The sequence below is a fragment of the Lontra canadensis genome, unplaced genomic scaffold (genome assembly GCF_010015895.1).
Source record: "Lontra canadensis isolate GAN:19392208 unplaced genomic scaffold, GSC_riverotter_1.0 scaffold11, whole genome shotgun sequence".
In the NCBI taxonomy this organism is placed as follows: Eukaryota; Metazoa; Chordata; class Mammalia; order Carnivora; family Mustelidae; genus Lontra; species Lontra canadensis.
The window spans coordinates 3,817,334-3,831,625 of record NW_022631005.1 but is presented as its reverse complement, the minus strand read 5'-3'; the positions used below and the strand labels follow the sequence as shown (position 1 = coordinate 3,831,625).

Sequence of the window (14,292 nt, the reverse complement as noted above, 5' to 3'; positions counted from 1 at the left end):
AATAAGAGTTTGTTTTTATCATTGATTTCAGATAAGAAAAGAAACTGAAAAAGCATTTGTACCAAAAGTAATAATTTCTGCAACTAAAGCCAAAGAGCAAGAAATGAGAGTTACTGGACAAATTACTACAAAACAAGAACAAAAACAAGTAACTCAAGAAACAGTAAGTCTGATTTTGTAACAATGTTGTAGTTCGTTGACACATAACACATTCTAGCCAGCTGCGTGTACCCTATTAGCAGAACCTCTAAATGGAGAAGTCTTTTGTATGTATTTTCTTTTTGTTGTTTCTGTTTTTTCTCTGAAACTCTTCTGTGATGGAGATTCTGTTCTCATTCCACAATTTTTCACTCAGTTGATCAGTAGTGGGGAGATGGTGGGAACCATTTGGGAGCACATCAGTGACATTTCTAGAGCGTATTGAAATGGAAGACAGATACCATCCCAGTCCAGTTACCCCCAGTACAGCTTCCTCACACGCAGCCTGAGCCCTCAGTCACTTCGGTTGTAAGGCATGTGCGTACACACATTTATTACACATTTATTTGAACACGCCAAATAAATCTCAAGGGAAAGTGAGGAGATGCTGGACCCGAAGGAACACCAGTCCTTCCTCAAGAAAGTGTCCCAATTCCTGGGTGACAAAGAGTGACCTAGAAGTGTTTGCTGCTTTTGTGCCACAGAGCCACCTGAGAATAACCTCAGTGTCACCAACATCCTCTTCTCTTCCACATGTGACATCTAGCCTTAAGGGGTCAGGAAAGAAGCATCTATTTAGAACTCTCCTGTTGAGGTCTGTGCCTGCACTCACCAATCTTGACCTCCTGTTCTTTGCTGATCCCAGAGCTATTTTTTTACAAAATTCTAGCTAAGAATACTCTATACCCTTTGAAGGCTGACGACAGGCTATTGAATGAGTTTCCTTCTCCTTGGAGTGAGGGAGAGACTTTGGATGCCCACATACCCTACTTGGCATGATCACGGCGTAGAGGTCCCGTTGCCATGGCAATGCCAGTTCCTGGCTAGCTCCGCCTGACTCTGGTTTTCCATTCATTTGCCAGTGGCTGCCCACTGGATCTTCATGTGTCAACATGCCTCAAAAAGGAGACCTTTTTCAGTTTCTAGGACAATCTGCGAAGGAGCAGGTGGGCAGAAAAGAAGCCGACTCCTCAGGAAAATGAAAGTCTGTGTTTTAAACGTTAAGTGTTGGCCCTTAGGATGGAAATGTGATATTCTCCCTTGCTACTAAACATTTTGTATTCTTCTGAACATTGCAAGGGTATCTCACCATTTCTTTTGAATCTCAAACCTTCATTTTACTCTGAAAATCAGATAAGACAGACAGCTATGACAGCTGCTGCGTCTGTGGTGATAGCTGCCTCTGCAGAGTCCACAAAGCTAGAAACAATCCTGGGAGCTCCAGAAGAAATTGCCACACACCACGACCAAATGCACATAACTCAGGAAAAGGTGATGACCCCTGCCGGTGTGCAATTCACTCTCCATAATGTCATTTGCAAGCTGCCTGTGTGTTCATCCTGGGTCTTACTCATCACATCTTCACCTCCCCTTTTTATAACTCAAATAGAAAGCTCCCCCAAATCTCTCATGATCCCTTTGCCACCTCTCCAGCTTTCACTGCCACTTTTCATTCCTAACTTTCAAACTTTCTTTGGATTGTTACTAACATGACACTGTAGTTCACTCTACCATCTTCCAGTTTTGGGGGCAGTCGACAAAATGCATAAGTATGTGTTGATTATGGCTGTACTAGAATTTCCCGTGGGTCATAAGAAGAAGAATGTGAGGAAGAGAAATGCATCCTTTGTTCTTTCACTGCTGATCACATTTTTTTCTTCTAGACTGCGCTTATTTTGATACTGTTAGCAATGAAATAGCACAGACGATCCAAGCAACAAAATACGATAGTTTTAAGTGATTGAAGAGTCCGTGAACAGGAAGAAAGTTGCTTCCTTTCTCCATTTTGACTTGTTTCTTTTATTAGCGGCTGTATGAAATTTAATGACCATTTTCTCACCTTTCTTTTTATCACACGACCAGATAATGAAAGAAACTAGGAAAACAGTGGTACCTAAAGTCATAGTTGCCACACCCAAAGTCAAAGAACAAGATTTAGTATCAAGAAGTAGAGAAGGCATCACTACCAAAAGAGAACAAGTTCACATAACTCAGGAAAAGGTGAATACACGTATTTGAGACGGGAAAAGTTGATCTTTAACTAATTTCTAGCAGACCATTAACTACGATGTGTTATGAATTGTTAGTCTGTATCTTCCTTTTTGAATCCCACACTAAAAGCAGAATGGTGAATGTCTGACTGCCTACCATTAATTTTATCCGCACACTTGATTTTCATCCATCTGTAACATGTGTAATTCATTTTACCCCACTATTATTCTTTGCATGAAGATGAGCGTATTTAGCCTGATTTTTAAAAAGCAATATATGGAATCATGTGGAGATTTTTTTTTTTTTTAGTTAACATTTCTGTGTTTTGTGATTCCCAGTCTGTCTATACAAACATTGTCAAGTAACTTCTTTTGTGTAGTTAACCCTGAATGACTTCATCCTGCATCCCCACTAGGCGGGGGGAAGGGTCATACCTTGTGTGTCTAAAGCCCTGTGCAATTTCAACTTTGATTTTGCTGTAACAATCAGATGAGGAAGGAAGCTGAGAAAACTGCCTTGTCTACAGTAGCAGTTGCTACTGCTAAAGCCCAAGAACAAGAAACAATACTGAGAACTAGAGAAGGAATGGCTACTAGACAAGAACAAATCCAAGTTTCTCATGAAAAGGTGATGCTCGCTATTCCAAGTGTGCAATCCCCTCTTTCATAATACATTAATCCCAATCTCAGAATTTCTTATGTATGAGATACTATTAACCTAATTTATTTTTTAGATGGTTAAATGATTAGAAACTAAAAAAAAAACAAATTATTGTTGTTAATATTACTACATATTCGTCTCCCCACTGATCTCTTTGCTATTATTTCCCATTTTTTATTATTAACATCTAGAAGTTCTCTGAAAGTTGATGACTGAAATTGCATGCAGGCTGATTTTAAGATAGTTCATGATGAATCTTACTGTCATGAAGATGTATGTTTTGAGGGGTTATAAATTCAGTATCTTATGTTGTAAAATACAGACTTATTTCAGGAAATTACCCATAACTTTTTTCAAGTGAAAGTTTATCTTTTGTTCTTTCTGTAAATACCAGATGAGAAAATTACAGTGCCTGTCATACTAAATCTTGCTAAAGATAAACAAGATGCAGTATTAAAATCTAGAGAAGGAATCATCCAACCAAAATACACATAAGCCATGAAAAAGTTTATTTGTAGGATCTATTTGTAGTTGTGAAATCTCTATGAATTAACCAACCTACTGTGACTCTGTCATTTACCCCAAATAAGCTATTTCCCTACTTTTATTCCTTATTGTCAATATAGTATTTGGAAATTTCCAACTAAATCCCTTTAGTGTCATGGCTGAGTCCTGTCTGTATTTCTCTCAGTGTTGTTTTCTATGCCTCCATCTTTGGGGTTTTTGTTGTTTTTTTTTTCCCCTAAGGCCTGAGACAAGATCAGGTCTCATACTGAATGGCACGTCAACCTTTCAGAAATCTCACTGGTGACAGGAGTGCCAATATGTAACATACTTCATCCGAGATTATATTTAAATTGTTGCTGTTTGTTCCAAATCACATCAATTTGACTCTTATTTTTGTTGTTAAAAATTAGCTAAGAATGGAAACTGAGAAAATATCTATACCCAAAGTAATAGTTACCACAGCAAAACCTACTGTACCAGCCACACTGCCAAGGACTAGCGAAGGATTTGCTATTAAGCAAGAACAAATCCATCTTTTCCGGGAGGAGATGAAAACTGATGCTGTGGAGGTGAAAAGCACTGCTTCATCCCATTTCATCATGGCATCCATAACTTTTCATGCCGCATGAGTCGTTGTGCTCTAGCATTCCATGTAATTGCCGAAGAGGTCACCAAGCATAAGAGACGATTAAACCCCGCCCAGCTCCTCTGGGGCAACAGTTAGTGTTTCTCATTGTGAAAAGCCAGATTAAATAACACTTTCCTTTGCATTTCCTAAGTTAGTTCTCAGCATTTAACTGGTCTGAATTGAGGTCTCCTGCTCCAGTTCTTCTTCCTGTTGGTCTAGGTTCCAAGACTAGGAGAGATGTGAGTCTACTAAAAAAGAAAAATGGTACCAGCAAAGAGGACACACCTGTGGTTGTCCACCAAACAGCTTATGTCTATGAACTCGATGTGTAATAACTCAGGAGAAAAGTACATAGATGCTTCTCCAATGTTAAGTATCCTGCCCATAATTAAGATTCTTTTTCTTTGTAGAAGTTTTAAGTGAGGAACAATATTTGCATATTTGTACATTTTAGTTGGCAAATGATTTCTTTGAGCCTAAGTTTTCTCGTTTAAAATAAATAAAACTAAAACGCAACCTGAGTATCTCACAGACCGGTTGAAAGAGTCAGGTGAGATGTAATGTAATGTAATCACTCTACGAGCAAAATCATAAATGTTAAGTGTATACACACACACATACATATAAACATATTTATATGTAAAGAGAATGGTGTATCAGTATTTACATACATGTTGAAAGTGTATGTATACTTAATACATATTACTTCCTCTGTAGAATGATTGCATTTACATTGTATCTCATTTGAATCTTTGGCCTACATTACACAGGAGAGATGTTAAATATATATATTTGTGTTAGCTGTCAAAGATAGATAACATTTTAAAATATCTAAAATTCAAATCAACTAATGACCTAGATAGTTTAAAAAAGAAAAACAGATGACCAAAGTTAACTTACCTAAGCCTCATGTGTATTTCACAGTTTCTCCTATGATGCAGGGGTAAAGTGACATCGGCATTTGCAGTCCTTCAGGGAAGATGAGATTGTTTGTGGCTTACTGGAAAGAAGCACTGACTGAAGCCAATGATCCCTAAAGGCCCAATTTCATTGCAGAAAAACCCTCATTTATATCCTAAATGATTCTAAGAACAATTTTAGCAGATATCTAGGCAGCATCCTTGAAGGACCTTTCAGATGAGACCTTGATTTCATTCACAGCCATAGAAAAGAAAACTGGACGTTAATAAAATACTCCAGCATTAGTTTTAAAGAGCGTCAACAGACACAGTGGAGTGATTTTTAGGATATGCTATTTCTGAGTATTGCATAGACTCCTAATTTGTAAGCCACATCAGCCAGTTTGTTTTCTTTAAAAGAGAAACACCTTTGCAGACTGTTTTCATTTATGTTAATCAGATTCATGGAAATGAGAAAACAACATTTCTGGGGTTTTTTTTTTCTTCGCTTTACCTCCCAGTAATAATGAGAGTAAATTGAACCTCACTGCAGAAGGTTGTTCTCTTGAATCCAAATATGATTAACGCTTTCATTTTAATCAGAATCTCTTTGTTCAAGTTTTTTAAGGAAGATATTTCCTAATAGATTAAAAATTTGTATCCCTAGGGAATCATAAGAAAATTAATATGCTCACTATTGTTTCATGAGCTTTCACATTATCTCAGATTCGCATGCAACTGTACAACTCGGTAGCAGCTGATTTTTCTGGATGGGTACAGGAGGGATTTGAGTGCATTTTCATCATTGCTGTCATTGCAGCAATACTAACCTAAGTGATTGACAGGATAATAAAAAGAATCAATGAAGATAACCAGCCCCAGAGTTCCAATTTCCCAAGTGCTAATTAACTGCCTCAGATAGAATCCTAGAAAAACTCAAAATCTCCTTCCTCCTTTATATATGTCCTGTGTTGTCCCATGTGGTGTTGTGTGTGTGTGTGTGTGTGTGTGTGTGTGATTTAATGTCTCATCTAATTAAGCAGGTATATACAGAATGTATCCATTACATTATAATCATCAATGAGATATTAAGTTCCTAATGCGTCTGTGCGCCACATTCCTTGAGACATTAACAGAGCCATATAACACGGGTGCCATCTCCCTACCACACCTTCAGGCATTTGTCTGTTCTCAGTGGCTGTCCTTGGAGGAGCTGTCCTGGCTTGAATTTGACGTTACCGTGTATTAATTCTGGAAACCTTGTCTCCAGGTGGACGTTGGGAAGAAGGCAGAAGCTGTAGCGACGGTCGTTGCTGCAGTAGACCAGGCCCGCGTCAGAGAACCCAGGGAGCCCAGGCACCTTGAAGAATCCTATGCTCAGCAGACCACTGTGGAGTCTGGCTATAAGGAGCACATTTCTGCCACAAAGGTAGCTGAACATCCCCAGCGTCCAGCCTCGGAACCCCACGTTGTCCCTAAAGCAGTCAAGCCAAGGGTGATCCAGGCTCCTTCTGAGACTCATATCACAACTACTGAACAAATGGGAATGCACATTTCATCACAGGTAGGTCTACACCCACTGGATCTTTACCCTATCTGTGGGAAAGTGAGCCTAACTGTGCTGGTCATCTGGTAAACCGTGCTGTCATGGATTCTCATTTCCTTGCAGATCAAGAAAACTACAGATCTCACAACTGAAAGATTAGTCCATGTGGATAAACGCCCCCGCACAGCAAGCCCTCACTTTACTGTTTCAAAAATTTCTGTCCCTAAGACAGAACATGGATATGAGGTAAGAAGGTACAGAGCATGACGCAGAAATGTCTGGCTTGAAGGAAATAAGTACCTAATGCGTGACGTAAACAGGGTCTTTGGGGTGTAGGCCAGCGTGGACCTCTCTCTGGTGATGTCTGTTTACGATCATTAGACTCCGGAGCCCCTGCAATCTAGCTCCCAGAACTTGTCCAACAGGCTGAGCATCGAGCAGAAAGAGGGGGTTACCATACACCTCAAAGAAGACCCAAGTCCGTACAGCCTTCTCTCTCTGTTTCACAATTTATAAAAAGATGGTGTGTCGCACGGTTTAGTTTCCCTTATGCTGTGAGATGCTTCAGGCTATAAATGTATATCAGTAATAAAGTCAGACACAGAAAAATCGTGCTTTCATATACTCAATATAATGAGATGCAGAGAGGTAGTGTATGTGGCAGTTGGGTTGGGTGGCAGAGTCACCATAGCCTTGGATGAGTGTCCTAGCTCTGTCAACAGCAGCAAGTTAGTACATATAAAACCATTAGCAAGTTGGTAGCACATAGTAACCCTTCACATCAGTCCCTGTTTTTCTCATACCCATCTAAGACATGGAATACAAATCTTACGTGCCTTCAGAGAATTGTACAGTACGTTTAATACCTATAATTGGAATAGCCCCAAGTTACTACTGAAATCCAATAACCATAGAAAGTGATAGGATAAAAAGAGTGAGAAAGCCTTCAAAATATTTTCCTGAACGTCTCCATTTTCAGCTGCCACCCAGATTTGAGGCTGAAACTTTACAGTGCTATCTTAATGTAGTTCTCAGGCATTCATCAAATACTTTCGTAATTTCCTGATTTTGAATTTCCCACTGTGGTATTGTTAGGGCGGTTAAGTGGAAATTCACCACTGAGCTTTAGAAGACCCTCCATCCCTTTATAAGGAGCATGAAATAAGGGGCTCTAAATACAACCCTTGAAAGATATTTTCCAAATGTATTTTACAGATTGGCAGGAATGATGATGAGCTTTATAAGAGGCTTATCTCTAACTGCCTTTTCATTGATCAGAAGAGCAATAGTGAGAGCATTGAAAGACTGTATAGACCACAGACTCACCACCCCCCGCCGGCAGAATGAGGGATGGTGGCCATTTGCTCTCTGAATCCTGACATGGATTGCTCCTTTTCCATTCAGGCATCGATAGCTGGTAGTGCTATCGCCACATTACAGAAAGAGTTGTCGGCCACGCCTTCTGCTCAGAAGATCACCAAGTCAGTGAAGGCGCCAACTGTGAAGCCTGCTGAGGCTAGAGTGAAAGCCGAACCTACCCCCTCCCCTCAGTTCCCCTTCACCGATGTGCCAGACACTTACAAGAGTCAAGCTGGCATCGAAGTGAAGAAGGAGGTAGGGGTGAGCATCACTGGTGGCACAGTCCATGAAGAACACTTCAAAGTCTTACACGAGCGGGAAACCAAGGTCAGTCCCTGGATTGCATGCCATTTCTTGAGCCATTGCTATGGAGTGGGGTCTGTTTGTGCCACTGGGGTACTCAGCCGGGCACCCTCGGCCGGGCACCCTCCCTTTCTCCTTTGCCATGTTCAGACGTAATTCTTTTGAGTCTGGTGTAGGTCAGAGCTCCTTTGTCTCAAATTGTGTTTGCAATTTTGCATGTGCTAGGACTTGATGAGTTTGCCCCCTATTTCTTGGGCATTTTGTAACGTCCTTTGTAAAATTTATAGGTGACAGAAGTAGCAAGAGTGCCTGCACCTGTTGAAATCCCGGTTACCCCACCAACCTTGGTCTCGGTGAGTAATGAAGTTGATGCGTGTGTGGTCTGATACTTTTAACATATGCAAAGATTAGCTTCTCGGAATGGTCTTAGTGAGTTCACAAAGGCTAGTTGTAAGACAATACACTATTTGGCAAGAAAAAGAGGAATTCTGTTTGGCAATTGTCAGTCACATAATCAGCAGACTAAATGGGTTTCTGTGAGGTATAAGGCTTTATTGGGAGAGTTATGAAGATATGCAGACCAATCCAGCCCTGTTTGATATCTTAGCCTTAGTATCAGAGAAAAGGATACATATAGAAGTTGACAAGCATAATATAGCAGGTGAAAAGCACCTTCTTTTATCAGAGGAAGGAGAGAGTACTTCTGATTGTGAATAGCAGGAAAAGTGTTATTGAAGTGGCCGCATTTGCTTTGTTTAAATATGTGAGAATAACAGAGGGTACAGAGTTGCCCCATTATATGGTGTTGATCCCGTTCTTCCTTACAAACCTGGCAACACCTGACGTTTATTTCAAGTTAGGTGTACTCAGTTTCCAAGGGAGTTTCTTTGCTAATATTTCTAGAGTCTTGACCTTTAAAAAAAAAACCATTTTATGGCCATGAGAATGTGCAAGTTCAAATCCTTCCACTTGTCATAACTCATAGAGATGATTAATGACTTAATGACTATGCACGCCTTACCGGTATTTCCTTTTCCTTCTCTCTTCAGGGCTTAAAAAATGTGACGGTTATAGAAGGTGAATCCGTCACCTTGGAGTGCCACATCTCTGGGTACCCATCCCCAAAAGTGACATGGTACAGGGAAGACTACCAGATAGAAAGTTCCATAGATTTCCAGATAACCTTCCAGAGTGGAATTGCCCGTCTTATGATTCGCGAAGCCTTTGCAGAAGACAGCGGACGATTTACCTGCAGTGCTGTGAATGAGGCTGGGACTGTCAGTACATCCTGCTATCTAGCTGTGCAAGGTTGGTGCACACTCTCACCGCCCTCTAAACACGCCATTGCCTTCAGCCAACACCTTCCACAGAGCAGTTTCTGCATGCCTCATAATGATGGCCCCTTGGGGAACTGGGGGTCCATTAGAGGGTCGGCTTAGCTGTCACACTAAGCAGAAGTCACTGACAAAATGGACTCAATACCCGACTTAAATGAGAAACTTCTGTCTTATTCTAGCATCAGAAGAGTTTGAAAAGGAAACAACCGTGACTGAGAAATTGACCACGGAAGAGAAACGGTAAAACATACTTCTGCTTTTGTTCTAGTACAGTTTTGATTTTTTTCAGTCCCTTTGGTATTGGCGCATTGCAACTGCAGAAGCTAATATGGAGGGAATTCTCTTTCCAGCTTCGTAGAGTCCAGAGATGTGATGATGACGGATACTAGCATCACAGAGGAACAGGCAGGGCCCGGAGAGCCTGCTGCTCCTTTCTTCATTACAAAACCAGTGGTCCAGAAACTGGTGGAAGGTGGCAGCATTGTGTTTGAATGTCAGGTTGGCGGCAATCCAAAGCCTCACGTCTACTGGAAAAAATCTGGTGTTCCTCTTACTACGGGATACAGGTATTTTGATGGCTGACAGATGAGTTATCTGTGATTTGTATGTTATGTATATGAAGCCTACAGAGAAACAGACTTCCCCCCACAATGTAGGCTTTTTCATTATGGAAACTTCAGAGTATATTTTGAGGTATTTTTATACTTTTGCACAAAGTCTTATTGAGAAACAAAGCTTTGTGACATAAGTATATAAAGATATATTTTTTTCTGTATTCTTGTTTGATACATGTATAGAGCTAGTGAATAGAGAAAATGTGGAATTTTACACACATTTATTCTTCCAGAAACCATCTAAGACAGGACTCAATAAAAATGCATAATAATTAAGTGACTAAAAGATAAAAAAACAAGGGTCATGTAATGAAGAAGAAACTTAGTTATACATGATGAACACTTATGCTAATAAATTAGCTGTAAATGAATGTAAAATCTAGCTTTGAATTTCCTACAACTTACGACAAATGAAAAAATCTAATTCTTTTATCTTAGTAAGAAAAAATATAGTATACCCGAGGCTTCATGTTGAAATATTCAAAGGAATTTATTGTTTTGATTATTCATTTGATCTCCACATGAAACAGAGAGCAAAATAATGAACAAAGAGAAATACCTAAGTGTTTACATGACCTATCATTTGCTAACATAAACACCGAAGCCCTTTTCATATGGTTGGTTCTAGTAGTATTATATTCTGTTATTTATTTCAAAGAATATATGAACCTTATTTAAAGCAAAAATTTTAAGTTGTTTGACTCTTATTGCTCATGTCCATGCATTTTCCTCAATTCTCAGCAATCTTCTGTTTTACATGGAGCTTAGTCACATGTTTAAGGTCATTGCATTTTGTGTCACAGATCCTCATGAGGGCTTGTTTCCTCACGTAGGGTTTTTGGTGACTGAATTTTATGTGTGTTCATTTCCATAAAGATACAAAGTGAGCTACAACAAGCAAACTGGGGAGTGCAGACTGGTGATTTCAATGACCTTTGCCGATGATGCTGGAGAATACACTATTGTCATTCGTAATAAGCATGGCGAGACTTCTGCATCTGCCTCCCTGCTTGAAGAAGGTAAAGGCAGCTCTGAGTAGTTTCTGGGTGCATGATAGGAAAGGAAATGCCAGGAAGGAGGAGTGCTGTGTGTTTGCCAAGAGGCCTGTTAAAACATCCCAGTTCTGATATCCCAGCTCTGTCTCCATTGCTACCTTCCCTTGGCCTCAGCTGTGTAGGAAATATTTTAGACCACATGGCCCCAAAAGCCATACTGGTGTTAAACTTCAAGGTTCTAGCACCAGTTTCTATTTGTTGCATTCATTTCTAGGTATATTTTGAAGATGCAGGGATTCCAATTCCAGTTGCCTTCCAGATCCAGGCAGATAATACTAGTGAGTCCCATGAAGATAGTGGCAAACTGGAGAGCCTGAGCCCTGCCTTAAGGTCACAGTAGCTGCCCACTCCCACTGTGTTGTTGCCAGGCACACACATGCCAGGCTCAGTGTTCCTAGAGTTTCTGAAGTTTTAAAGGAAACCTGGAAGGGCACCGTGGTGGCTCAGTCGGTTGGGCATCTAACTCTTGGTTTCAGCTTAGGTCACATCTCAGGGTCATGAGATTGAGCCCTGCATTAGGCTCCACGCTCAGTAGAGAGTCTGCCTGAGGTTCTCTCCCTCTTCCTCTTCCCCTCCCCCTGCTGGTATACACACGTGCATGCTTGCTTGCTCTCTCGCGTGCTCTCTCTCTCTTTTTAAAATAAATGCATAAATCTTAAAAAAAGAAGAAGAAGAACCTGAAAATCAAGATTTTCAGTATTCAAAATAATTTGACAAAAAGTATAATGACATTCAGGCCAAACAAAATGTATCTATGGGTCACATTTACTTTTGCTTAATTGCTCACATTATAGTGGACATTCCAGGTTCTGTCTCATTTGATCTGCACAACACCGCTTAGAGAAAGTTATTATCCTTACTTAGCAGATAAAACACTCAAGACCCAGGGAGATAAATGAATTGCCAAAAACCACACAGTAAATTAGGAAGAGCACTAGGCTAGATCCTAAAGAACTAACCAGTAATGTAAAGTTCTTTCTACGATAGTAGCAGCTGCTTTGACTTGTAAATAAAAATTTGGCTTGAGAATTCATTTAATATAGACTGAGCACTTTGATGGTAAACTTTGGGAAATTCAGCTTTTGGCTATCAATTTTTCCTAGTGTAGGGCTTGCCTGAATGAAGTGGCATGAATACTTTTTTGTAGAAATACTAAAATTAACTTATGTTCCTAAAACAAACAAGCAAAGGGGGGAAAAAAGAGACAGAAAGAGACAAACCAAAAAGGAGACTCTTAATTATAGAAAGTGAACTGAAAGTTACCAAAAGGGAGATAAGTGGCGGGTCGGCGCGGGGAGTGACACAGGTGATGGGGATTAAGGAGTGCATTTGTGCTGAGCCCTGGGTGATGTATGCAAGTGTTGAATCACTCTGTTGTACACTTGAAACTAATATCACACTGTATATTAATGACTGGAATTTAAATAAAAACTTTTTAAAAAAAATAACTTATGTTCTTAACTTCTAGCTGAGTATGAGTCACTGATGAAGTCCCAGCAAGAAATGCTTTACCAAACACAAATGACTGCATTTGTGCAAGAACCTAAAGTTGGGGAAGTAGCACCTGGTTTCTTATACTCTGACTATGAGAAAGAGTATGAAAAAGAACAGGCCTTAATTAGGAAAAAAATGGCCAAAGATACTGTAATGGTCAGAACTTTTGTAGAAGAACAGGTGAGTAGAACAATAATCACCAAGTAAATCATTTCATAAGTTATGAAATTACCACCCACAATGTCCCTCTTTTTGATTTTTTCCTTTTCCTGGGATGGGGTCAGGGTTAAACTATGCTTAGTGGGTCTAGATTCACTATTGATGATTTTCCTTAATCTTCATGACATGTTGCACAACATGGCTTTAGAAATAGGGATTCCATATATGTAGGAAAAGACAAATATTAGAACAACCAAGTGCACTATTGCCCAGATCCTTTCATCTGCAGGATGGACATTCCAAACATAACCCGTGCCCTTAGGCTGTCATTGACCCAAGATGCCACAGCACGAACTGACAAAGGTGATGATAATGCAGATTAAAAAACAAAACAGTGACTCGTCTAATTCTTAACAAAAACAAACAGCCTTCTAGATTTTTCTCCCAGTCAAAAACTTAAATCAATCCTTATCTCTAAAACTAACAGTCTTAAAGATTATTTCCTTCCGTGAGGATATATATTTTTTAACAAACTGTCATTTTTTTTTTTTACTATATAGGAATTCCATATCTCTTCCTTCGAAGAGAGGCTTATCAAAGAAATTGAATACAGAATAATAAAGACCACGTTAGAAGAACTTCTTGAAGAAGATGGAGAAGAAAAGATGGCAGTTGACATCTCAGAATCCGAAGCTGTTGAAGCAGGATTTGACTTAAGAATAAAGAATTATAGAATTCTTGAGGGGATGGGTGTTACTTTTCATTGCAAGATGTCTGGCTATCCATTACCCAAGGTAAAATATAAACATCAGGTCTCCAGGTTACAATAAAGATACAAATCAATTACAGTAACTATTTTATCTAAATTTTTTTCAAATATGCATGATATTTTTTGCAGATTGCATGGTACAAAGATGGCAAACGCATCAAGCATGGAGAGAGATACCAAATGGACTTTCTGCAAGATGGCAGAGCTAGTCTACGCATACCTGTTGTTCTTCCAGAAGATGAAGGCATCTATACTGCATTTGCCAGCAATATGAAAGGAAACGCAATTTGCTCAGGGAAATTGTATGTAGAGCCTGCTGCGCCTCTTGGTGCTCCGACTTACATACCCACACCAGAACCAGTGAGCAGAATCAGGTAAGACTCGGAATAATTTGGGTTGATGAAGATTTAAATTGTTTAAAAAACCAAATATCCCAGTAACAAACTGCTATTGTATAAGGGGCAAAAAAAAAAAAAAAAAAGGCTGAGAAGCACAGAAACTTGCCATTAGCCATACAGATAATTGCCAAGCATTTTTATTTCTTACCCCTGTGTAAGGTGAACAAAGCATTTTCCTTGGAGTGGCATGCTATTCATTTTGCCAGTGCTGTAACTAATGTAATGAAAACTACCAAGGTTTCTTTAACACCTAATTTTACATATGTTATCCCTTCTTTAGAAAACAACCCTTCTATGTAGGTATTATTAATGCTTTGGAAGTGGGAGCACTTGATCTCTGGGAGCCTACGAAAATTGTCTTCATTCACCCAGCC

At 39.6% G+C, this 14,292-nt stretch overlaps 1 protein-coding gene across 2 annotated transcripts in view; it reads left to right on the top strand.

Moving 5' to 3' along the window:
• Positions 1-14,292, top strand: part of TTN (titin) — a 269,891-nt gene that overhangs the window by 15,125 nt on the left and 240,474 nt on the right. For both annotated transcript variants that reach the window (XM_032856015.1, XM_032856016.1), the window contains exons 10-24: positions 32-163; positions 1,333-1,470; positions 2,062-2,199; positions 2,680-2,817; positions 6,155-6,448; positions 6,554-6,676; positions 7,835-8,116; positions 8,380-8,445; positions 9,142-9,400; positions 9,609-9,669; positions 9,780-9,995; positions 10,920-11,062; positions 12,567-12,772; positions 13,312-13,545; positions 13,650-13,894. In XM_032856015.1, coding sequence (XP_032711906.1) covers positions 32-163; positions 1,333-1,470; positions 2,062-2,199; positions 2,680-2,817; positions 6,155-6,448; positions 6,554-6,676; positions 7,835-8,116; positions 8,380-8,445; positions 9,142-9,400; positions 9,609-9,669; positions 9,780-9,995; positions 10,920-11,062; positions 12,567-12,772; positions 13,312-13,545; positions 13,650-13,894 — 2,675 coding nt within the window. The remainder of the gene's footprint in view (positions 1-31; positions 164-1,332; positions 1,471-2,061; positions 2,200-2,679; positions 2,818-6,154; positions 6,449-6,553; positions 6,677-7,834; positions 8,117-8,379; positions 8,446-9,141; positions 9,401-9,608; positions 9,670-9,779; positions 9,996-10,919; positions 11,063-12,566; positions 12,773-13,311; positions 13,546-13,649; positions 13,895-14,292) is intronic.